The following is a 25,772-nucleotide window of genomic DNA, read 5'->3' on the forward strand; positions in this document are numbered from 1 at the left end:
TCTTCCACATTTCCCCCCAAAGCAACATGGTCAGATTTTTCACGGCAATACTCTTCTTTCTGGTAGCATCTTCCAATTTCGTTACTTTCCGCTGCTGTGCTAATACATCATGATGAACACAACTTATAGTAGGAAGAGTTTAATTGGCCTTTGACTCCAGAGGGATCAAGTTCATCATGGCAGGGAAGCAGAACAGCAAGTGGCAGACACGGCGCAGAAGCAGGAAGCTGAGCCATCACGTGTTTAAGTGCAATGCCTGTCCCCAAGGACACAACCCTTCCAGGAAAGCCATAGCTCATAAACATTCCCAAACAACGTCACCAAATGGGGACGAACTCTCAAAGTGCCTGAACTCATGGCAGGAAGAGCTCATTCAGACCACCGCACAAGCATGTGCCATCCCATTCAGTTTACTGATGCGTAATTTTAAATACATAGTGCTGCACTGTAATTTTCTACCTTTTAACAATCTAGCAACATACAAACTTCTGTACAGAAGAAGGATAAATAGGTTTCTTTTGCAACTTGATCAATCATTGATAATGCTTTAGCAATACCGAGCCGTTTCAAAGGCATTGGGCTAGGCAACACACCAATCATTTAAGAGAACAAACGAAACCACCCCTTTTAAGACTTGAAGGAGGGGCTGGGGAGATGGCTCAGCTGGTTAAACTCTTGTCACACAAACCCCAAATCCCGAGATCTGTTCTCAGAACCCACAGTGAAGGGGAATACCAATCCACAGAAGTTGTCCTCCGACTTTGACATGCTGTAGCAGCATGCGATACCCACCTGCAGCAGGAAGCTGAGAGATCACATCCTTAACTGCAGTCATGCAGGAGGGCAGGGGAAGATGGAGAGCGTGGGAGTATTAGCAAATGAGGAGTGGGGTGAGATTATGAACTCTTAGACTATGAACACTTAGTCCCCAGGGGTCTACTTCTTCCAGCAAGGCCACACTGCTTCCCAAAACAGTGCTACCAACTGGGGACTAAATGTTCAAATGCCCAAGTTTGTAGATACACAACATACGCACAATAATAACAAATAAAATAAATTAAATTAGAATTAAAGGGAAACTTAACTAAATAGAAGCATGGTGTCTGAACAATGCATCAAGCGTGTTAGAGAATCAAGTCGCTTGCTTTGTTCCGATATCCACTTTGCCCTCCAACACCTGGAGTTGGCTCAGCTTGCTTTTCCGGTTGGATTATCACTCATCATTAGGGCATGACTCAGCCTTCTCATTCTTTTCCATTCTATTATGCCCAGTGTAGTTCCCAAGGAGGTTTACAATGAAGGCACTCAGCAAGATATGGACAGAGTACAGTCTAGGAGCTGGGACACAGAGGGAAACAGGAGGGTACTATTGACACCAAGGACTTTGAAAAGAAATACAAACTTTAGGGGGCTGGAAAGATGGTTCAATGGTTAAGACCACGGGCCGCTCTTTCAGAGGTATCAGGTTCAATTCCCAGTACCCACATGATGATTCACAACCACCTGTAACTCTAGTTCCACGGGATCTGACTCTCTCTGGCCTCTGTGGGCACCGGGTACCCCATTGATGTGTAGACATAAAAGCAGACAAAACACTCAGACACAAAATAAGAATGAAACAAACAAAGAAAGCAGATACAAACTTTAATGCGGCATTTCCTTCAAGCCCAAAGAAATAAGGGAGGCAGGTTATGTTGGCCAGGGAAGGCTCTGCTATGTCGGTGCAAGGATCTCAAAGACTAAGTAGCAAAGCCAGCCTTAGGAGTTCAGTGGTGGGACTGGCAGATCCCTACCAGGCGGTGGCAGGTTAGTGTGATTAGTGACATGGTAAGGTATTCTGGAGCCCTAAAAGGGGTTGTAAAAGCTTTCTGGAAAAGGTGACATAAAAGCTAGGCCCAAAGGTTTGACAAGTTTGTGCCCATCTTTTTCCTTTCATGCAGTTGGCTCTGTCTAGTCATTGCGATACACAGATGGAATGGATATGTTGTCCTGACAGCTTTCCATGACTGACTCGTAGAAAACTAACAGACCTCTGTTTTCACACGGTTTATTCTCTTCAATGTCCTTCTCAGGGGCGGAGTCTATATTTCCCTATGTGCTTGTCGGTGTAGCCTTCTTCGGAGCCCTAGATACCGCCTCCATTTTTCACAGCTGCATTACCTGATCCTGCAGTGAAACCTAGCGCTCGCTAGCTGGCGTCAACAGCTTGCTAAGGAAAGGGCATGTCCAGGATGTAGTGGCTTACCAAAGTAGAGATCTCTAGCGTTGATGCTTGTGTGAGGGTCGTGCATGAGGTGAACTAATACAAACGACCCCTCTGGAGAAGCTTGAGAATAGGGCCGACAAGCAGGTAGAAGCTACAGGGGATACCTGTCCCCTGAGGGGTACACCAGTGTCTTTATCAGGAGTAGAGTGTTTTAGACTGAGAGGCGGGAACTCTTAGAAACCACGGACAGAGGAGGATTTCTGGGCTGAATCCCTGGGGAAGAAGGAGGGAGAGGGTCACAGAGGCCCAGGGAAATCGCTATTTTCCAACACTGCAAAGTGTCTACTCTACATGTCCTAAGAAGAGAAAGTCATTGGGTGGCAGTTATAAGCACCTTTGAACAGGGTGGGAGGTGTTCAGAAAGATGGGGTAGCCTTAGTTGTTCTGCCACTGAAGAGCAAAACTAGCTTATGTCAGAGGTGGCGAGAGAGACAGAAGGTGGAACCAGAAGAGGCCAGAGGATAAGGAGAAGGAAGATGACAAGGGGCTAGAGGGGAAAACAAAACAAAACAAAAATCAGTGCAGAAGGTTAACGAAGAGCAGGATTCTCTTCTGCGGAGTTCAGTCCTAAAGGATGGCACTGCCTCTTGTGGTCCCAAGACCTGGAGGATCTGAAACAGTCACTGAATATGACTGTGAATGGTTATGCACTACACAGGTCCCCTGGAGGTCAAGAGAGCTGCTGTGTGGAGAGACAGAAGTGAGCTCTTAGGCATGAGAGAGACTGCAAATGAGCTGTGTCGACCCTTGTGTGCTGTGGAGGAATACACAAAGAGTGAACAAGGGAGAAGCAGAGCCAATGAGCTGAGCCGACCCTTGTGTGCTGTGGTGGACTGCACAAAACGGCCAAGGGAGAAATAGGACCACACAAGGCCATCACTCTCAGGGAAGAACCAGGCGCAGTGAAGGCAGTAAAGTAAAGGTGTGCGTGTGTGTGTGTGTGTGTGTGTGTGTGTGTGTGTGGTGTGTTCTCCCGAGTCTGCTCCTGGAAGTATATAGGCTAAGGGGGGCGGGGGGGGGGGGAATGCAGAAGCCAGAGCCAGGGTGGAGACCGCCAAGGACAGAAGGCAGGCGTTTGAGATGGTCTGATTTTTGGGATATGAGGCAGGATTGGCTGGCCTCCAGACTCCCAGGGCCCCTTCTGAAAGTCTGTGGGTACTAGCTTGGCCCACCAGAGTCTTCAGGCTATTGGCTGAACTCCATGCTGATTCTAGGGGAACAGACATGGGAAAGGGTCTGGAGACAAGGCATCAGAGGACTCTACCTTGAGTGGGAAACTGTTGCCCGGTCTAGGAGGGCCTAGGTTTCTCTCTTGAGTCGGTTTGAACCCAAATCTAGAACCCCCAGGCCCTGTTTCCTCGCTGTGTGATCTTGATCCCTTGGGAGGTTTTCAGGTTCTCTTTTCAGAAGGCCTGCTTGTCCTGGGAAGCACAACCAAGGTCGTCTCCTGAAGCAGAGATTAGTGACAAGGCAGAAACCTCAGTAACTCCAGATTCTTTCGGGGGACCTCGGAGTGTACAAGCGGCCTGGGCTTGCTCCACCACCAGGGGACGCCTGCAGCCCTGTGGGAGGTCGGGAGCCTAAGTTGGTGGGGTGGGAACTGCGGGCGCGGTCCCCAACTCGGCCCTGCAAGAGGTGGCCCGCCCGCAGGGCTCAGAGGCCCGGCGGGGGCGGGGCGAGGTCGGCGGGGGCGGGGGTAGGAGCTTGACGGGCGGGGCGGGGGTGGGCGCCCTGCTCCCCCTCCCTCCTTCCTTTTCTTTCTTTCTTTCTCCGCTTCTCGCTCTCTTTCTTTGCCTCGGCAGCTGGCCGAGGGGGCGGTCCTTGCAGTCTTTGTTGCCGGAGGAGCGAGTGCAGCTGCCCGCCGGCCAGAGTTGGGACCTGGACCTTGGGAGCTGCATGCGGCCGGGCATGTCCTGAGTGGGACCCCGGCCCCGGCTGGGACGCAAACGCGACAGACGAAGGCGTGAGCTAGGGGTCGTCCGGCGGCCACCCAACTCCGGCCATGCACCGTGGTACGAGTCTCCTCTTGATCCTGTGCGCTCTGGTGTCCGACGTCCCGGGACCTGCATCAGGTGGGTGACTGAGCCTCTGGGACCCGCCTGACCCTGTCACTCTCCCCACATCCCCAGTCGCTACTCTGTACACCCTGCGCGAGACGGGTTCTGCCTGGGGTTAGGAACCGGCCAGGGTCGGGTAGACGTACGAGCGTAGCTGTACTCACCGGGGAGCCATCCCTCAGAGTTCAACTCAGTTGTGTCCGGGTCTTTTCCCTGGAGTGAGCTTGCACTCGTAGGACTCCAGCTTCCCAGCCGCGCATGCAGCGTTGCGCGCACCTCTCCGTAGAGAGCGCTCATCCTGGACGGATCCTGAGGGACTCTGCTTCTCGCCCTCTCCTTTGGGTGACTCTTCTGGAAAGCGAGCTGGCCAGGACGCTGTCGGGGATCGCGCCAGGTCGCAGGTTTACTGGGGTGAGCCGCCGCGCCTCCCAACTTGGAGGCGCGGGGGTCCTAGCCTCCGTCGCTCTTGCATTTCCTGCCTCCCCCTCCCCCAAGTGTTGAAGGCACAAGGAGGAGAATGGGGAGCCGGAGCTTCTTCCTCCGCCCTGGGTTAACTCTCCCCGCCCCGCCCGGCCGGCCGGCCTCAGACGAGCCTCTGGCTAGCCTCCAGGTTCTTGTTTGGCGGCGACCTGCGTTGCAGCACGCTTCTGGAGAGTCCGGAGCTGCCGGCCTGGGAATTTGCGAGTCAGGGATGTGGGAGACCCCAGGCTCCCCCACCCCTTTTTTTAAAGGAAGCTCCAGGTCGACTGGGGACTGGTCAGGTATTAGGAAACGTATCTGCAGGTAAAGGATTCAAGGGCATTGCCGGCATGGATGGACTGGAAGGATGGAAGAACTCTGGGTGGGATGGACCAATATGGAACGCGCAGGAGTGACCTCGAGGAAAATCTGCCCAGGGCGGGATTAGGCTACTTGCCTTCCTGGTGAAGATACTGTAGCTGTGGTCCCAAATGTCAGTAATATTTAAACCATTGAACAGAATGGCTGGGGAGAACAGGCAGGGTGTGTAGGGTGTGTGTGTATAAAAACATTTAGTGAGCACCTACTAGGACCTAGTCTTACTCATTCTTATTTCCCATCATCTCTTATAAAACCTGAAAGGAAGCTGACTCCTCGTCTACGAGAAAACATGTTCAAAGGCTAGTGTGATCTGCTGGTGAGCGCAGTGGAGCAGTGGAAAGAGAGAGCAGAGAAGGCCCTGTGCCTGGACCCTTGGGAAGTGTGTGTGGTCGGGGAGAGGTGTGCCTTTTAGGATTTTTATGAGTACGGAAATACTGAAGATCAGTTACTTATTACTGACAGTAACTGTCGTGTATTGTCATTATATTTATTACTCTGCTAGACAAACTCCATAGGATTTCGTGAGGCTTTGATGATGACTTGTTATTTGGATTTGTTGCCTGGGGTACCAGTAGGCCAACCACCCTCCCTTTACTAATCTGGGGACCCCACCAAGGCAGAGTGTGTGTCTCTGGAATCCCTCTAGATAGGCAGTGTGGGACCCTCCTGTTCCAGTTCTCAGGATTTCTGACTCTGAGCCTGTGAACTTTTTTGTCCTTTTTTTCTTTCTAAACCTGGACTCTTGCCACTGAATGGTACCTCAAAGAGCATGTCCTAGACTCACTTTTAGAAAAATGCGTCCTATTATTTTTTTCTCGTGGACTCCAGGGTTGCCAGGCTGTATTTCCCTCTGCATTGCTGTGTGAGCCCTGTGTATATGTGCTGCTGTGCTGCAGGTCATTTGAAGGACTGGATCGTAATTTAGGTTCTTGATAGGGAGGTGAGGGTTAGCACAAGGTTGGCATTTCTCTGGCAGAGAGACTCCGAAGTGAGAGTTGTCACCTCGTAGTGATATGAAGAGTTTTTAATCACAGGAGCGTGCGTGCCGTGGCAGGCGCTTCGTTCCATTGAGGCAGACCTCCTGACCTGGCAGAACACTTGGCCACGAGCCACTGGCATCCTGCTGGCTGGTGCCAGCTGCTATTCCAAGGGAATTTCAGCTCTGATGCTCCGCTCCTGTGTAGGTCCGGGTCTGGTGAGTGTATTTTAACCTGCAATTATCCTTCACTGCCACTAGGTGCTGATGGCTTCAGCCACCAAAGTCTCTATCAGGGTCTTCCAGTTGGCATTACTGAAAATTACTTATCTTTTCATTCACCATGCTTAACTTTTGATATGGTTTAAGGCTGGGGAGATGGCTCAGTTCATAAGATGCATGCCGAGCAAGTCTGAGGACCTGAGGTTTTCAATGGCAGTCTCTGATGAAGATCTCTTCATCACAACCAATTCTAGTATAAGCAAGGGGCATCTCCTTCCCATGCTTGAATGCTCTCTATACTGTGCAAAGGTGGGTACGCCCGTGGGAGGGAGATGGGACTGTGAATGCCTTGTGCCAATCTCTCTGTTTTGAGAGTAGGGTAGTGCTTTTTGCATTTCCCTGGGTTTTGGATCACCAAATGATTCCAAACTGTTAGTAGCCAAGGGCACTGTGGCTACACCAGGCATTGTGGACCCAGCATTTCATAATAGACATGAGCAAACAAGGCTGGTGGAGAGATGGAGAGATCTATTTGCTTAGAAACAACTGATTCTTGGTCTGTTTATTGTTTTTCCCAGTTTGGCTAGAGATGAAGTTTTTTTACTGAATGAAGGAAAATACACTCACGATACAAACAGGCAGCCTGTCTATACTCAGCCTGAGAGCTGGGAACAATAGTCAGTTGTGCAGACAGTGACAGATGGGGAACACGGTCCCTCTAAGACGGACTTGCTGCTTTCCTCCAGCCACTTTTGATAGCTAGGAATTTAGGCCTCATATGTGTACATGACAAGACTTCAAGGAAGGCTGGGAGTTGAAATGTTTGTATAAGGATCATATAATTCTTAAACACTGGAAATTGACTTAACTCTTTTTTCAATATCTGTGCCAATAAATAGAAACAGGTCTGCAGTTTATGGTCAGGAGATAGTAGTCTCAAATACCCTTATTAGGATGCCAGGGTAGTAAGCATGCCAGCTCCTGCAACGACCCAGCGAGAATCCCTGGGAAGGTATGAATCCACAGCATATGCATCTTGGGACCCCAGAGCCCAAGACCTACAGAATAGCAGTCGTCGGGCTAGGTCCTAGGTGCCTGTAGGTTTTCAAAGCTCTGTAGGTACCGCTGATGGTCAGTTAGCCAAGATCACTCCCAGTGGGAGATTTCCACACTTCCTCAAAGTCCAGTTCCCTGAGGATCTTGCTTAAAAAAAGATGAAACTTCCTCATCCTCTTTCATGGAGATGCTGATTCAGTGTGTCTGGGATGGGGCCTGGGAATTTGTTTTTAAGAAAGTCTTGTCCAGGAAGTCTGGGAACTCTTTGCGCTCACCACCCCCTGAAGTTCATTGATTGGAAAGGCTTGCTCAGAGCTGCTACACAATTCTTCCCAGCTCACTCGTCCCATGACTCTGAGAAGCCACTTGCTGGTAGGGCAGGGTCTTGAGCAGAGGCACACCGCTGGCATGTGAGGGGCACGCTGCATGAGTTCTGGCAACAGATGGAGGGAGGATCTGGTTCTGTAACATGGCCACAGTCAAGCCCCGGAGTAGGCGTAGCCTTCCAACTTGGCAGGTGGCAGCAAAGAGAGCTCAGGATCGCTCTGCAGGACACTTGAACCAGAATATTTCTGTGGGCCTGTGAGGTCACTGCTATGAACAGTCAGATATTTAAGGAGTAGCACCTGGACTGGATGAAACCTCGGTGAATCAGAGCAGTAAATTTTCTGGGTGTGCCTGGAGTCTAGGCCCTTCATAGAGGGGAGGGGCCGGAGGACAAGAGCAGGGGACCCAGAGCGCCAAGGTAGGCAGGTATGCACAAGAGGTTTTTTTGTTTTTGTTGTTGTTGTTGTTGTTTTGAGAGTCTTAAATAACCCAGTCTGGACTCCTTACAAGTGCTTAGGAACGACCTTGGATTTCTGATCCTCGCCCCGCCCCTTCCTGAATGCTGGGATCTGTGTGCACCACCAGAATAAGGCTTTGGCAAAGTTGGTGATTGCACTCCGGGCTTCCTACGTATGCTCCTCATCAGTTTACCATCCAAGCCCTCTCCTCAGCCCTCTGAGATTTCTTCTGAAGTCTAGTTATTAACTTCTAGGAGACTTATCAGATTTCTCCATAGTGACGGTGGGGGAACAGCAGATCGCTGAGAGCGTAGAGTGATGTTACTGCGGAAATGGGGTCAAGTCTCAGTTCTCTCGCTCTCAGTGTGCGGCTTTAGCCCACTTTACCGCTCTGAGCTCTTGTTTGCTTCCTTATCTGAAAGTAATCTGACAGACCTTGTTCTTGGTATGTCAGGCTAGAGTCTTCAGCCCAAGGGGTCCGTAATTCCAGGAAGCTGTGAACCTGGATTGGAAAATATTACACCTACAGTTTTTACAACATCAAGTGATATTTAACATTTTCGTTAATTATGAATATGGCCAACACCTTTAACTTATGGAGTATGAATATTTAATTAAGAACATTACCAGTGGATCTCAATATTAGCACATGTGTGTGGAGGCCAGAGGACGGCCTTGGGTGTCATCTTTAGGAATGTCATTTACCCCACTGAGACACTGTTTATCACTTACTTTAGCTAGGCGGGCTGGCCAGCAAGACCCAGGGATCCTCCTGTTTCCACCTCTCCAGTGCTGGGATTACAAGTGTGCATCACCTGACCTGGGTTTTTATGTGGGTTCTGGGGGGTTGAACTCATGTTTGCAGGGCAGGCACTTTACTGACTGGGCTACGTTCCTCAGCCCCACAATCCCAGCACTTAGAAAGCATAGACAAGTGGATCTCTGAGTTTGAGGCCAGCTGATCTGCAGGGTGAGTTCCAGGACAGTCAGGGCTGTTACACAGAGGAAGCCCTGTCTCAAAAGGCAAAACAAAACATCAACAAAAAATTTATTTTATTTTGCATGTATTAAGTGTATGTATGTGTATTACATGTGTGTAGGAGTCTGAGGACGCCAGAAAAGAGTGTTGGATCCCCTGGAACTGGAGTTACAGGTAGTTGTGAGCTACTGTGTGGGCTCTGGGAACTGAACCCAGGTCCTCTGCAATAACAGTATAGGCTTTTAACTGCAGAACCTTCTCTCCAGTCCCACAAATAGGTTTCTTGTCTCACTGATGCAGATGCTTTGAAATAAGCCTTGATGCTCATTGCTGCTTCAAAGTAACTATAGTTGCTAACACCGTGGTTAGGCCTTGCTTAATGAACCAGTAAATGACCACCAAATTCTGTGTTCTACTTTCTAGGTTCCTTTGATAGCCGTGTCTCCCTACAGTGGATTTCCTTGGTCTTCCTTATATCTTAGGCATTTACAAATGTTTTTCTGAGAAGGGATGCCTGAGAAACAAACAAACAAGCAAATAAACAATATGAAGAATCTTTTTCTCTTGAGGAATGTAAGAGGATAGAGTGATAGAGAGAGATTTTCAAACCCCGAGGGCTTGAGCTGAGTGCAGTCTTTTGACATTCTTCAGCTCAGAAGCCCTTGCTTCACATGGACTCTTTCCAAGACAGAGAGAGTCAAGGGTGCTCTACTGAGACATGGGTAAAAAGGCCCCATCTGGGTGGTCCTCCTCCCCATCCCAGGAGGCCAGCAGACACTTGCATACCCCACAGGCATCTGAGGACACATTTTCTAATCCATGAGGCTAGTAACAATCCTAACAATGTCTGCTGAGTCCAGTGGGTCAGGCGCTGCTGTGTGTAGGGTGGCTCAGTACATTTAGCCCTCAGAAGAGCCCCTGTAAGTTCTATTGTTATTCTGGTCTACACATTCATTCAACAGATATTTCCTAAAAGACAATGAAGTTCCAAACACTTCTAGCACTTGAAAAAAGATTCCTCAGCAAACCATATAAAGTTGCGTCCTTTGCTAGAAGTGATGACATTGGAAGGAGAGAGAGAACAAAGGGACACATAGAAAATGTTAAGTGATGGGGTGTATCATTGCTGTGGGGAAAATAAAGCAGGGAAGGTGGACAGAGAAACCCAGTGAGTCACAATATTAAAATAAACGGCTATGAGAGGCCTCACAGAGAGATGCTTTAGCAAGGGCTTGAAGGAGGCTGTCTTGTGTGAACCATGTTAGAAATAGACACAATGCAAGAGATGACATCAAGTTTCTTGGCTGTAATCCACTGAGTGTTCCATATTTCCCTTGGTACTCATGGTCATCAGCAAACAGGTTTGCTCTGTGTGGGGTGGACGTGTACTTGTCAGTGTATGTGTGTATGCTTGCCTGTGTATTCGTGCATGTGGAGGTTGCAGGTAGATATTGTCTTTCTTCGGTTGCTCTCCACCTTAAAAGATTGAGATTTTCACTGAACTCAAAGCTCGCTGATGCACCTAGTCTGGCTGGTCAGTGACCTTCAGGGACCTGTCTTCATACTCCTTTCCTCAGAGTTGGGGTTCTGGGAGTCTGCTACTGCAACTGCCTTCATATGTGGGTTCTGGGGATCCAAACCGAAGTTCCCACTCTTGTACAGTGATCTCCTTACCAACTTAGCCTTCTCTCCAGCCTGCAAGACACAGGTTATTTTATTCTTGTTATTTCTTTAAAAATATGTAGGGGTGTGTGTGTGTGTGTGTGTGTGTGTGTGTGTGGCATGTATGTACATGACCAGAGGTCAGAGGACAACCTAAGGTGTCATCTTAAGGACTGCTGTTCACCTCCTTTGAGTGGGGTCTCTTATTGGTGTGTACCTCATGATTAGGCTAGGTCAGGAAGCCTGTTTGCCTGTCTGCCTGCCCAGGTCTTCCGATTGCAAGGACATGCAACCACACTTGGTTTTTTAAACCTTAGTTTTGGAAATTGAACTTGGATCCTCATGCTTGCATGGTAAGCGCTTTACCTAAGGAGCCATTCCTCCCAGCCCCTATTCTCATCTCCACTGCTAATATTAACTCTCTGCTGGCACATTGTACTTCACACAAAAATGGATAAATGTCACAGAATAGCTTAAAGACGCAGCCGTCTTCAAAGCGGGACAAAGCAAGTTTCATGAACTGCAAGACTACTAGACACAGAGCTGTCCAGGCCTCAGGGTTAGGAAATTCAGGTCCAGGTGGCAGCGGTTTTGAGTGTCAGTTTGAATGTGCCATATGTCCCTGATAGAAAACAAACAAACAAGCCAACTTCTTGAACTGTTCTCCTAGACAAGGCTCATGACCTACGTGGTGGTTGGTCAGTGTGCCTGCTACGTCTTAGCTTTAGGGCTCCTTTGAAGTTCCAATGAGAAGGTTCCACCTGGTCTGACAAGCTCCCAGGTCTGCTGTTTCTGGCATCATTTTGGTATAGTCACGTGCTTCTTTCTTTATTGGCACAAATACGTTAGTTATCGGCTACTCCTCAAGCTGCGCTGGCAACAGCAATGGCTCACTTGTATAAACAGGAGGTAGAGTCATTCTGTCTTGACATTTGTACTCAAAATGGTGTGAGTCTTGGTGAAGCGTGTTGGGCTAACGAGGACCCAGGTTTGGCAGCTGCTGTTCTGACAACACAGTGTTGTAAGGAGGCCGCTTGTTTGTTTCCCGGCTGCCCAGACTCCCGAAATAACCACACAGAAACTGTATTAATTAAATCACTGCTTGGCCAATTACTTAAGCATCTTGCTAGCTAGCTCTTACATCTAGAATTAACCCATCTCCATTATTTTATATTTTGCCACGAGGCTCGTGGCCTACCAGCAAGGTTGCAGCACATCTGTCTCCAGTGGCAGCTCCGTGGGTTCTCCCTGACTTTGCCTTCCTTTTCCCAGCTTTCAGTTTAGTTTTCCCCGTCTACCTAAGTTCTGCCCTGCTATAGGTCCAAAGCAGTTTCTCTATTCATTAATGGTAATCACAGCACACAGAGGGAACTCCCACATCAACACAGTACTTCAGAGCAGAGGTAAAGGAAGATGGTGGAAGACAGAAGGAAGACTGTTCAGACACAGAGAACAAACAAAATCCTGAGGTGGGGACACATCTGGCCTGCTGAGGGACATCAAGGGACTGGGCAGTCCAGTAGAGGAAAGTAGGGAGTGGCTGGAGAAGGTCTCCTTGCTGAGGGCCTTGTGCACCACTGCGGTAACGTTATATTATGTTCTAAGTGAGACGGGAGTAGCCATGGTAACAAGAGCAGAGTGAGATCATGAGTCCTTCAGGTTGCCGTATTGAAAATGAGTTGGCAGAGTGCTCCCGAGGTGTAAGCAGGGAGAAAGATGGGTTACCACAGGAAGCCGAGCAGTAGTGGCGCATGCTTTAATCCTAGCACTCGTGAGGCAGAGACAGGCAGATCTCTGTGAGTTCAAGGCCAGTCTGGTCTACAAAGTGAGTTTCAGAACAGCCAGGACGGTCACACAGAGAAACCCTGTCTCCAAAAGCAAACCAAACCAAACAGTAAACAAAAAGTTACCGTAAGAATTCAGATGGGGAAACTGAGGCACTGGGTGATGAAATAGCAAAGCTGGTTAAAAAAAAAAGCATAGAGAGGAGTTTAGTTTTGCTCTTCTGAGATAGGGTGCTGTTGTACAGTGGGACCTGCCCTCCTACTTCCTGTGTGGTCTCAGTCTCCTGAAACTTCTCAGTGCTGGGACTACAAGCCTGCCTCATCAGGTTTAGCCATGGTAGGGATTCAAGTCTAGGCATTTTGACCCCAGCTGCCATTTCTTAACTGCCCCCTTCTCTAGTCTCTGGTGATCATCTACTATAGTGGTTCTCAGTCTGTGAGTTACAGCTCCTTTGGGGTCAAAGACAGGGGCTGCCTAAGGCCATTGAGAAACATAGATACTTCCATTATGATTCATAACAGCAGCAAAATTACAGTTACGAAGTAGCAATGAAAATAATTTTATGGCCTGGGGTCACCACCACTTGAGGACCTGTATTCAGGGGTTGCAGCATTAGGAAGGCTGAGAACCACTGCTCTAGAACTTTGAGTCTGCCTCGGACCTGAATGTTGCTTTCCTCTCTGCAGGTCTTGCAACCGAGGGCCGGTCGGCTTTGGATATCGTGCACCCCGTGCGAGTGGATGCTGGAGGCTCCTTCCTGTCCTATGAGTTGTGGCCACGGGTGCTGCGCAAGCGAGATGTGTCTGCCACCCAGGCCTCGTCTGCTTTCTATCAGCTGCAGTACCAAGGGCGGGAGCTGCTCTTCAACTTGACCACCAACCCTTACCTCCTGGCACCCGGCTTTGTGAGCGAGATCCGGCGTCGCAGCAGCCTAGGCCATATGCACATCCGAACCCGTGCCCCCACCTGCCATTTGCTTGGTGATGTGCAGGACCCTGAGCTGGAAGGTGGCTTTGCAGCCATCAGCGCCTGTGATGGCCTAGTGAGTTCTCTGGGATGCATGTGGGGAGGGCCTGGGATTGGCGTGACATTGACTCTGCCTGGTGGCTTCGGTCAACATACCTTTCCTTTGCTAGCTTCTGTGTTCATGAAGGAAACAGAAATGACAGTGCAGACCTTCTTGTTCTGAAGGACAGAAAGCTTGAAGTGAGTCAGATACCTATTGGCCTTGGTTTTTTGTCAAGGTTTGGACCCAATTCTTGAACTTCTGAAAATGTCCTGGGTAGGAGAGACGCTGCTCCAGAGACCCCCATATGGAAGAGAGCTTGCAGAGGTCAAGTAAACACTGGGTGCTTACTTCTCTGGGGTCTGAAGACTCGCTTAGGCACCCCTTGCCTTTACTTGGAGCCTAGCACAGAGGTTTACTGCAATCCCTCTCTTCTCCCTTCAGCCTCTAAGACAGTTTTGCCGCTGCTGCAGCCCTAATTGCCTGTGAGATTCCACTACCAAGGGCTAAAGCAGCTTCCATTCCAGGCAGTGTTCATCTGCTTTTTGTAACTTCAAGCACCCTAGTGTGTATAGCAGGAGTGGAGGTGTGCACACATGGTCATCCACTGCTTTCAAAGGGCTCTCGCTCGGCCAGAATGGCTCAGGTGAAAACTATGGGACGAGCAACAAGCGGCATGCACTATGAGCTGCAGAATGCCTAGGCCTGAGAGGCCTCTCTGTGCAGCAATGTATTTTGCTTTAGGAGTTCATGTCTGCTTCTCAGGTGTAGTTCCTCTCATTGAGCCTGCATGGAGGCTGAGCAGAGATCTCTTTCCCATTCTATAAATTAAGAAACAGGCTCTGAGAGGATCTTGCCTGGTCACTAAATCCCAATCATTCAGGGAGGCTGATTCAAAACCCCATCTGAAGTCCCTAAAGCAGATGTACTTTCTAGTACTCTGTGTGACCCAAGGGGTCTAATTGGTGCTAGTGGGAACATCTTAAGGAGGTGACACCTCTGTTGGAGTCTCATGCTTGCTCCAGAGATGGTGGGCTGCCTGGATGCTTCCCATAACCCTCTTCTATTCTCTGAACTCCATGCCAGGCAGATGTACCCAAAGCGCTCTTGCCAGCTTCACTTCTCTGGCCAGCTGTGAAACCAAGAAGCAGGATATCTTGGTGGTCATGGCAACTGGGTGGCTTGGGTATGACAGAGCTGCCTTTGGAGTGATTCATTGCCTCAGGGAGACTGAAGAGGTCGATGAGAAGTAATGGCCAGCTGGGAGGGGGCATGGTGGCTGGAGAAAACTGACTGGCAAAGGAGACGCAAAACATCCCGAGGGCCTGGCCACGGGCCACCTGACTCAGGAGGGCTGTCTGGGACTGTGTAAGATGTCATCTTGTTAGATTCTGATGCAGACCTCTTTCTCCTTTCTAATGGTGGTGGAGCAGAATCCTTGGAGATGTTTCAAGAGACTTCTAGTAAGGGCCAGAGCTTTGCTTTGAAGTCTTTGGCTGTGTAGAATGGCGAGGAAAGAATTAGCAATAGACCAGCAGGAGGGAGCCGCCCTGTGAGGCTGTGGTGGGTTCAGATTGGGGAGGTGGGGCTCAGCTGAGTAGGGCAGGCCTCTTGAGTCTGTGGAAAGCAGCCAGGTACCAGCCCTCCTGTGACCCTGGTGCATCTTCCCCAGAGAGGTGTGTTCCAGCTCTCCAATGAGGACTACTTCATTGAGCCTCTGCATGGAGTTCCAGCTCAGACTGGACACGCCCAGCCCCACGTGGTATACAAGCACCAAGTTCCTGAGCAGCGGGGCCAGCAGGATAACTCAAGGGCTCCAGGCACCTGTGGAGTACAAGGTATGTACCTCCTTATGGAGTTGTGGCTAGGGATGACCTTCAGACACACGTCCTTTCTAGAAACCTCTCTTAATACCCTCGTGGTCAGATTCCTTGCTCTAGAGGCACACAGCATTCAAACTGACATACTAGCATAGCCTTGGATGTCTCATTAACTTGTGGCATGGGCTTGACAGGTCCCCTGGAGTGTCCTTCCTCTTGCTTCTCACCTCCTTTATTCACTTTGACTTCTTCCTCCCGCTCTCTCTACATATTGCTTAGGGTGTCTCTGACTCCATCAATCATTCCTCCTCAGCTAGCTGGGCTGTCTGTAGCCAATCCCAGCAGGGATACTGGTGAGGACCCTCCTGCCCCTCTTTCCTGCTTCTACTCCAGACTAACCAACCTGTGTTATTGGGGCCTTCTAGCTCAGTACCTGGGGGATCTCACCCACTCCATCTCTGCCCATCAGTGTCCTCAGAGCTGGAGCATCGGCGAGAACGTTGGGAACAGCGGCGGCAGAAGCGGAGGCAGCAGCGATCAATCAGCAAAGAGAAGTGGGTGGAGACCCTGGTGGTGGCCGACGCCAAGATGATAGAGTACCATGGGCAACCGCAAGTGGAGAACTATGTGCTGACCATCATGAACATGGTGAGGTTGCTACAATTGCTACAAGGAAAGAGGGGTAGCAAAGGAGGGGGCATTGAAATGGGATACAGAAGTAGATATGGGTAGGAATGCTGACAGGCTGGCTTCCAGATAGTGGGTCAGGTTCCAAGCGTGAAGGAGGTTTCCATGCTCCAAGTCTACAAAGAAACACAGCCCTGGTAGGATCCTTAGAGGAGTGTTGTGTCACCGGGCACAGTTGTAGGGCTTCTTGAATGTTGAATTACACTCCACATGCCCCTCCCTGGCCCCAGACTATCCAGAGTGCTGAGCGGTGTGCTGTGCCACCTGCTGGGAGGGGTGAGTAAAGACTGGGCCACCCCAGCCCTGTGTCTGCCTGAGATACATGGTTTGGTTGGTTCACATGCTCTGCCCAGAATAAACCCCTTCCTGCTTTATGTCAGGATCTGTGCTAAGTGCTGGGGACAGATACACCTCGCCAGAATAGCTCCACCCAAGACATATTCATGCCTTAGAGATGGGGCTATCTGCTCAGTTTTAGGGTCTCTTAGCTTAGCTGGTGACCTTGGGCAGGTCTGTGAGCTGCAGAGGGCAGTAACACCTCGTGGGCTAGACAAACTGCTCTTGACACACTACCTGACAGTTGAGATGACAGAGACTCTGGGGTGCATGGGCTTAGCAAGTCAAATGAGGCGAGACAGAGGTAGGCCAGGCAGTCTAGGGTCTCCAAAGGGCCACCCAGTGGGCACTGTGGCTGATCTATCTACCCCCATGGGGACCATAGGGTCAAAACCTCCTTCCCAGATCTGTCTTTGATGGGCAGATAGAAACCTGCAGGCTACCAGGCTGATCCTTGTAGCTTCCCAGGAGAAAAGATCTCCATACAGCTCTGTCTGTCCCCAAGGCCAGGGTTCGCTTGCTGCCACCGTAGAGGAAGTGCCTCTGAGGTCAGCTAGGATGTATGGCTGTGAAGTCGGGGCTCAAAAGAAGGGGCTGCAGCCATGGGTGGTGTCCACCTGCTAACATCACAGTCCCACTGTGCGAATCCTCATGAGTGAGTGTAGTTCTGAGGTAGCCTTTCCTGATTTGAATACCATCATCGGCTTCTTGCTCTTTAGGGACCAAAGGCCTCTGAGGCCTTTTGCTTCAGGGACCTCATTCAAGCTTCCTTTGCTGAACCTGGTCTGCACAGGGAGGTGGCCACTGAAGTCCAGGTTGTAGGGGGCTATTGCTGTATAACAGGTCTTGGCCTCTGGGCAGGTGAGGAAGGACAGGGAAGGGTTCTCAGCCCCGAGGTCCTGTTCTTCCCAGTGCCACCTCTTATAGACTTGGCTTGAAAGGGGCAGCAGCTTGACTGGAACCGCCTACGGTTAGGAGAGTCTCTTGGGGGGTCAAGACTTGTGCTCAGTGAGACCTACCCAGACTTAACAGGATCCCATGACCTTCCTTGGATGATCAAGGAACAGGCATTTGGCTTCAGGACTCAGCATGTTCTATTGGGAAGAGGTGGGGTTGGTCTTCACATTCTCCTGCAAATGGCTAAGGGGCTGACGTGCAGACTGAATACAGGGTGACGGTAGCCCCTGGCATCATGTTATCTTCATCATTTTTTTAAAAAATATTTATTTATTTATTTATTTATTATGTATACAATATTCTGTCTGTGTGTATGTCTGCAGGCCAGAAGAGGGCACCAGACCTCATTACAGATGGTTGTGAGCCACCATGTGGTTGCCGGGAATTGAACTCAGGACCTTTGGAAGAGCAGGCAATGCTCTTAACCACTGAGCCATCTCTCCAGCCCCCTATCTTCATCATTTTTGATTTCGGGAGGCCATCTACCCTCAACATTTTTCCTTTTCCCTTAAACAATAGTGTCTAGGGTCTAAAGAATAGTCCAGTTGGCAAAGTGCTTTCAACCCCCAAAACATACATAAAAAGGCCAGAGAAGGTGACACGTGCTTGTAATCTCAGTGCTGGAAGGCAAAGACAGGTAGATCCATCTCTAGGGCTCACCAGCCAGCAAGCTTTGTCTAATCAGCAAGCTTCAGGTCAAAGAAGAAACTCTCAAATAAGGTGGGGGCTGGAGAGAGCTTAGCAGGTAAAGGCACGTGCCTGGAAAACTTGGGCATCTGAGTTTGATCCCCAGAACCCATGGTGGAGGGAGAGAACTGACAGCCCCCTGGAGGTTGACCTCTGACCTCCTCACATGTGCAAGTCATGTGAGTGTCCACATGTACACATTGTATATAGGCAGGCTAATATTAAACCAAATCAAACAAACAGGATAGTTTCTGAGGGCATGATAGCCAAGGTTGACCTCTGACCTCCACAAACATGCACACTCCCCTGCAAGTCTCGTCCTATTTAGATACAGTTTTTCTTTAGGTATTGTTAGAAGTCACAACCAACCTGCTGTCTGTCCCCTGGGACCTGACAACGGACCCCAATTTTGACCTGGTCTCCTCTTTCCTGCGGGAGTTTCCACAGGGCTGGCGGCTATTGGTATTCAGTTCTCTGTACCCTGGTACATTTTCTGTCTTTAGAGGGGGCCCTTTAGAGCAATGTCAGTAGGCATGGGGCCTGTGACAGACAGGAACACACCTGCCCTCATCACTCCAGAGCTGCCACCCCCAGAAAGGACCGGGAAGCAGAATGGTGGGTGCTCCATGTTGGCACCTGCCCCCACCTTGACTCTCAGGATCCACTCGTGTCTACTGTGTGGGATGAATGGTCCTGGTTTCCCCCGGATAGAAAGAGAAGAGTCAGAGTCCCATGTTACACAGCTGATATTCAGAGCTCCGGGCTGCTGTTGGCTTTGTTGTGGGGTGGGGCAGAGGAAAGGGTCACTATTTGCAAGCAGATCTCAAGCTATTGCTCAGAACAGGCCAGAGCCCTGGGAAGTGACCTGGAAGGATTTTGTGTGTGATCTGTCACCGCTGGGTGGGGGCGGTGTGAGTGATCTTGTGTGTGATCAGATATGCATGCTCCTGGGTGGCCGGGGTGGGTACTGGGGTCCATATCCTATATCCTGGTTGTAGCCTGATCCCCTCTTGCATAGGTGGCTGGACTGTTTCACGACCCCAGCATTGGGAACCCCATTCACATCACCATCGTGCGCCTCATCCTGCTGGAAGATGAGGAGGTGAGAAGTCACCTACGCTATAGTCCTACGCTGTCCTCAGCAATGACCTGAGCTCTCCTGCCCTGTGCCTTGAACACCCTACGTGGAAGGACAAGCATAGGCCTCCTTGGCCTTGATAGTAACCTGAGACCTCTGGCCTTTGAGACACATTTTCTCAGGTCACAGACAGAGGGGTAGAGACTGGGGACCCTGGTTGCTCTGTCCCTTAGATCTCTAACTCCTGTCTTGGTGTGGAGGCCAGTTGGGCTTGTCCCTCAGAGCTCAGTATAAGGTGTGAGCCACCACTCTTTCTGTCTCCAGAATGACTTAAAGATCACACACCACGCAGACAACACTCTGAGGAGCTTCTGCAAATGGCAGAAGAGCATCAACACGAAGGGGGACGCCCACCCGCAGCACCATGACACTGCCATCCTGCTCACCAGGTACCTCCCAAACCAGGAAGGGTGGGAGGGCCTTAGGGTTGAGGAATCTCGTGTTATTGTCATAAGCAATACAGAGACACCTTGTAGCCACCCAAACTCCCCATAGTAATGCCTTTCCTAGTGAAGTTTAGATAGCACAAGTAGGAAGTGGACAGAGGTGCAATCCAAAGATGTGTTCAGGACGCACCAGTTCTACATGCATGCATGCGTGTGTGTGTGTGTGTGTGTGTGTGTATGAATGATGTATGGTATATGTGTGTATGCTATATGTATGTGATATGTATATGTGTGTGTGTGTGTTTGTGTGTGTGGAGTATGTGTGGTGTGTATGGTATGTGTAGAGTGTGTGTGTAGTGTTGCACTATTCTGCTGTGTAAGTTGGTGGCCAAGAGTCCATTTATAGAGCACTGGCTTTCAAAGTCACTCTTATGCTGTTTGCTTTCAGTTGCAGTTCCCTCCCTCTCTTCTACATTCTGGGGCTCTATTTTATTTTATTTTTTCCAACTTTTAATATTTATTTATTTGTGTGTGTATGTGTGTATAGGCACATGCATGCCACAGCGCATGCGTGTGGAACTCAGAGGACAACTTGCAGGCATTGTTTCTCACCTTCCATCATGTGCATTCCAGGGATCTAAGTCAGGACATCAGGCTGGCCACAGGTGCCTTTACCCACTGAGCTGTCCCTGTGGTTCAGAGCCTGTGCTGTTGTATTCCGCCTGGAGTTACCTTCCCTCTCCTGGGCTACAGTAGCTGGAATGGTACCAACATAGTTTGTTCTAGACACACATCCTTTCGAGGTTCCAGTGTGTTGGAAAGGTTGTATGTGAGCAAAGTACCTGCTTCTAACATGGTCATATGTGGGTCCAATGTCAGAGTGATGAGAAGTGACACCCTCTCTCCCTGGACCTGGGGTGGCCCGGGTTCCTTCCCGCCCTCTTGGCAGTAGACTAAGCCAGCCTGTGATCAACTCTTTCTTTGCAGGAAGGATTTGTGTGCAGCCATGAACCACCCCTGTGAAACCCTGGGTCTGTCTCACGTGGCTGGCATGTGCCATCCTCACCTCAGCTGTAGTGTCAGTGAGGACACTGGCCTGCCACTGGCCTTCACTGTGGCCCACGAGCTAGGACACAGGTAACTCCACTGTCCCCACTGCTAGTTAGGATCCCAACTTTACTTCTACTTTTGGGCACCAGCCAGGAAGGATCATGGATCACAAACCCCTAGGGAACAATAGTGTCTGTGATGGCAGTCTTAACCACAAAGCCCCAGCCCTGTCCCTATTTTCCTCAACAAGACTGCCTTTCTGTAAGCAGGCGAGAGGCATGCTGGGGCATCACTGAGACCCATCTGCAGCATGTCGTGGGAGAGGAGTGAGGATGGCTGGTCAGGGTATGGAGCCTTGGCCACCTCCTTTATTGCCCTTGGTGCTGGCATCTTTGATTCTTATCACTCTGCTTCCATGCCTTGTCCTTTCTGGGCTTCCGTGTGTTCCCATAGACAGAGGGGGCTGGATGCAGTAATGTCACCACTGTCTGTGACTCCCGTGTAGCGTGGCCTGGACCTTTTGTTGCCTGTGCTAGGGTTAGTTAGCTTGTGAATCAGCTTCATGGCAGGTTTCCAGAGAGCTCTATAGGTCAGAGGATCTGGGCTGGGTTACAGCCATACCTGCGTTGGTGGCCCCAGTCCTTCTTTCTTGGCTGTGTTACGCTGGTTAGCTCCTTGGCCTCTCTGAGGCTCTCTGGGGTGATGAGGGCTAAGTGAGTTAGTAGTTGGCACAGTTCCTGTTTCCCAGCTGGTGCTCAGGAACATTTTCTTGGTCTCTTCCTAGGGATGGTTTCTTGAGACCTTCCTGGGAGGTGGTAGCACAGACATCTTAACTCAAATTCACAGCCTGATGTCATCAGGTTCAGGGAGGATTCAGGGTCACAATAGACTTCCATCTGTGTCTCCTGGATTGCCATTCTTGGCTTGCTCTGGGAGCAAGGATGGGGTTCTGAGGGTCTCAAAAAAGATCATTTCAGGCCCAGCCTGGTACACGTAGATGGGAAACCCAGGGAACACCACTGTCATTCCCATATTGTGCATCAGAGAGGGTGTACAACTACCTCAAGGCCACATAGCCAGTGCATGATAGAGCTAGCCCTGGGAATTGGGACTATACCCTTTCCAGGCCTCCACAGGAAGGAGGCCTGGTGGCCTCCTGCTGCTCACCTGCCCCTGGGGCCTGTGCTCTCACGCAGTTTTGGCATTCAGCATGACGGCACCGGCAATGACTGTGAGTCCATTGGGAAACGGCCTTTCATCATGTCTCCACAGCTCCTGTATGACGGAGGCATCCCGCTCACCTGGTCCCGCTGCAGCCGCCAGTACATCACCAGGTTCCTCGAGTAAGTCCTTCCCTGGGCCTGGTGGCCGGGCCCTGTCTGTGCAGTTGCTGTTCCATGGTGGGGATGCAGGGTCAGGTCCTGGTAGACGGGAGGCTCCAGGGTCCCCTTTGGGCAGTGCACCTGTGTGTGCAGCTGTGCTGTGCCTTAGAGGATGGGCAGGAGGAGAAGTGCTGGACTCCAGGGCAGGGAGGGGTATCCACTGCAGGCAGGGAGGGGTATCCGCTGCAGGCAGGGAGGGGTATCCACTGCAGGCAGGGAGGGCTGTTTCTCTGTGGAGTCAGGAAGATGCTGGCAGCCGAGGCTGGCCAGTGGGGATACTGCAGGATGGGTGGCCAACTCCACAGCTCAGTGAGACCAGGCTAAGAGGAGCAAAAATAGGCTTTTCCTTCCTTCAGTTTCTTACGTTGCTGAGCTATTTTGTATTCCACCTAATATTCTAAATAAGGAAAAGGTTTAAATGTAAACTTTTTTATGCTTATTTGTTTACTGGGGTACACATGTGTGGAGGGCAGAGGACAGGTTGTGGGCATGGGTTTTCTAGATTCATCATGTGTGTTCTGGGGTCCTCACTCAGGTTGTCAGACAGGTGTCTACCTGCTGAGCCATCTTACCGGCCCTAAATTCTTTCTTCCCTTCTTTCCTCTTCCTCCTCTTGTTTTTAAAGTTAAGGCCTCTCTTTTTCCGCTCCTCTTCTCTCTTTTGAGACAGGGTTTCTGTGTAGCTCTAACTGTCCTGGAACCCAGGTTGGCCTTGAACTCACAGAGATCTGTCTGCTTCTGCCTCCTGAGTGCTGGGATTAAAGGTGTATGCTACCACCACCTAGCTCACAGTCTTTTTAAAAATTATCAGTGTGTATATTTGTGTGTGTGTATGCATGCACTTGCACGTGTGTGTGTGTGTGTGTACGCGCGTGCGTGTACCATGGTGTGTAAATGGAGGTCAGAGGACAGCTGTGTGTAGTCAGTTCTCTCCTTGCACCTTTATATGAGTTCTGGGCGTCCAGTTCAGGCTGCCAGGTCTGCATGGCAAGCCACTTGACCTGTTGAACCACCTCGCCTGGCCCCTGCCCAACTTCTCAGCACAGCACCTACCATTCACTTTCATTTTGCACAGGCCAGGTGTTGTGGTACTGCTCTTCAATCCCAGGGCCTCAAACATGGCCAGGCATGCTCTTGGAGGCTTTGGTACATGTCCACCCCCTGGTGCCAGTTTTATTTTAAATGCCGATGTCAGCTTTTAACACGCAGCGTGGCCACAGCTGCATCACTGGCCTTTCTGAGTGATCTTCGCTGGGCAGTGCTGAAACCGCTCGGTTGCTTTTTGAATTGTTTCTGCAACAAGCGCATTCATTCCCGATGGTCCACCGTCTGCTTATGGACAAGGAACAACCCCAATGAAAAGACGGCTCGCCATGGGTCCTATCTTGTCTGTTCCTCTTGTGTCGTCATTGTCCTCAGTCACTGGCTGAGGCAGGGATGTAACCTGAGCAAGAAGGGACAGGGGAACGCCTTAGTTGGTTCTGTTTCCAGAACCAATGCTTCTTCCTTCTTCAGAAGCAAGATTGGGTTTGAGCGAGAGTACAGCCCCTAGAGCTGTCCATGCTCCTCTCTCGGTTGTTGGCACGGGCCTCTTATCTGCACGGATTTGCTTTCCCTTTTAGTGGGCTTCCAGACACGCAGTGGGGTCTATCAGGATTCTGTGCTCATGAAGAAGTGTGAATGCTACGTACAAGGAGGGTGACAAAGAACACTGGACCCAGACACTGTGTATCTCTCACGCACATGCTCCTGTGTCCTTCTAGAACTTGTTTACAGAGCTGAGGTTCAAAGACATGGAAAAATTTAAGATGTCAACAGTAGAATGTTAAGTGGCCTATTCCTTTCTCTCGAGACAACTGCTTTCAACCCTAGATCATGCAGCTTCTTTCCCAAGCTTTACTTTCATGAAAACATCCCTGGCCTGGTATTTCTTGATTTTTCATTCTAGATCCTAGCTGGCAGTTTGAGAGTTAGCCCTCTTGTATTAATTCCTGCACTCATACTTGTTTCTTCTATGTCAGCCCCAAATAGCTGCAACACATTTTGATGAAGTATGGTATTACTTGTCTCATTACTGTGACCAGATCCCCAACAAAGCAATTTAAGGGAGGAAGGATTGATTCTGACTCTCTGTTTAAGGATGCAGTCCATCATGGGTGGTAAGAGGTGGAGGCTGGATTGGCTTTGTCCATGTAGGTGAAGACCCTGAGGCAGCTGGGGATGCTGCAGCTTCAGACAGCATGCGAAGTGTGGGTTGGAGACTGGGAGGACTGTAACCCTCAGGACCCTCACCCAGTGGGCCGCATGCACCCTGAAGACCCAGTGTCTCAAGGGTTCCTTAACATCTCCAAACAATTCATGAACTGATGGGGGACAGTTCACATTCAAACCATAGCAAGTACATATTAAATGTCTTCATTATTATGGCTTTGTGCTTATCTTTTTTTTCTGAACCAAGTATTATGGCAAGATGAAATTTTATTTTCAAGATGAAATTTTTCAAGTAAAAATTTTAAAAATTATTTTATGTATATGATGGAGGAGGGTTATCTGTCTATTGTTACTTTCATTGGTTAATAAAGAGACTGCCTTGGCCTTTTTGATAGGCCAGCCCTTAAGTGGGTGGAGTAGACAGAACAGAATTGTGGGAGAAAGAAAGCAGAGACAGGCAGTCGCCATGACTCTCCTCTCCGAGAGAGCCACAGGTTAGAGTCCTCCCGGTAAGCCACCACCTCGTGGTGCTACACAGGTTATTAGAAATGGGTTAATCAAGATGTGAGAGTTAGCCAATAAGAGGCTAAAACTAATGGGCCAAGCAGTGTTTAAAAGAATACAGTTTCCGTGTAATTATTTTGGGTAAAGCTAGCCAGGAGCCGGGTGGCGGGAATGCGGCCCGCCGCTCGCTCCTTCTACATGTATATAAGGATTTGTCTGCATGTATATCTATATATCATATGTGGCCTGGTGACTGTGGAGGTCAGAAGGCATTGGAGCTGCTGGGACTGCAGTCATAGATGGTTGTGAGGAATTGAACCCAGGTCCTCTAGAAGAGCAGCCAGTGCTTTTAACCACAAAGTCATCTCTCTAGCTCCTAGCTAACACGTTTTTTTATTTGCCTGGTTTTTTCTCATCTTTTGGCCTTCCAAATCTAATGATGTGTCTTTCTAGAATGTGACTTTTTGGAAGCTTATCCCTGTCACTTTATTTATTTTCCAGATCTGTAACCTCTCTACCTGTCTTAGTTAGGGTTTCTAATACTCTGATAAAACACCATGACCAAAAAGCAAGTTGGGGAGGAAAGTGTTTTCTTGGGTTGCACTTCCTCATTGCTGTCCATCACTGAAGGAAGTCAGAACAGAAACTCGGACAGGGCAGGAACCTGGAGGCAAGAGTTGATGCAGAAGCCATGGAGGAGTTCTACTTACTGGCTTGCTTCCCCTGGCTTGCCCAGCCTGCTTTCTTATGGAACTCAGGATCACCAGTCCATGGATGGCACCATCTACCTTTGGCTGGGCCCTTCCCATTGGTCACTAATTGAGAAAATGCCTTACAGCTGAATCTCATGGAGGCCTTTCCTTAACAGAGGCTCCTCCTTTCTGACGATTTTAGCTCGTGTCAAGCTGATACACAAAACCAGCCAGTGCACCACCACCAGCTTCTCTGTAGACTGGATACTTTCCTAAGCTTTCCCTGAAG

The 25,772-nt window shown here is 49.8% G+C and overlaps 1 protein-coding gene across 2 annotated transcripts in view; it reads left to right on the top strand.

Moving 5' to 3' along the window:
- Positions 1-4,201: 4,201 nt before the first annotated feature.
- Adamts7 (ADAM metallopeptidase with thrombospondin type 1 motif 7) overlaps positions 4,202-25,772 on the top strand; it is a 46,639-nt gene continuing 25,068 nt past the window's right edge. For both annotated transcript variants that reach the window (XM_048452483.3, XM_085689529.2), the window contains exons 1-8: positions 4,202-4,338; positions 13,315-13,670; positions 15,307-15,472; positions 15,924-16,102; positions 19,140-19,223; positions 19,524-19,648; positions 20,633-20,782; positions 21,892-22,038. In XM_048452483.3, the coding sequence (XP_048308440.3) occupies positions 4,269-4,338; positions 13,315-13,670; positions 15,307-15,472; positions 15,924-16,102; positions 19,140-19,223; positions 19,524-19,648; positions 20,633-20,782; positions 21,892-22,038 (1,277 nt within the window). In that variant the 5' untranslated portion in view covers positions 4,202-4,268. The remainder of the gene's footprint in view (positions 4,339-13,314; positions 13,671-15,306; positions 15,473-15,923; positions 16,103-19,139; positions 19,224-19,523; positions 19,649-20,632; positions 20,783-21,891; positions 22,039-25,772) is intronic.

This window comes from Myodes glareolus, chromosome 4, assembly GCF_982192425.1.
Source record: "Myodes glareolus chromosome 4, mMyoGla1.1, whole genome shotgun sequence".
In the NCBI taxonomy this organism is placed as follows: domain Eukaryota; kingdom Metazoa; phylum Chordata; class Mammalia; order Rodentia; family Cricetidae; genus Myodes; species Myodes glareolus.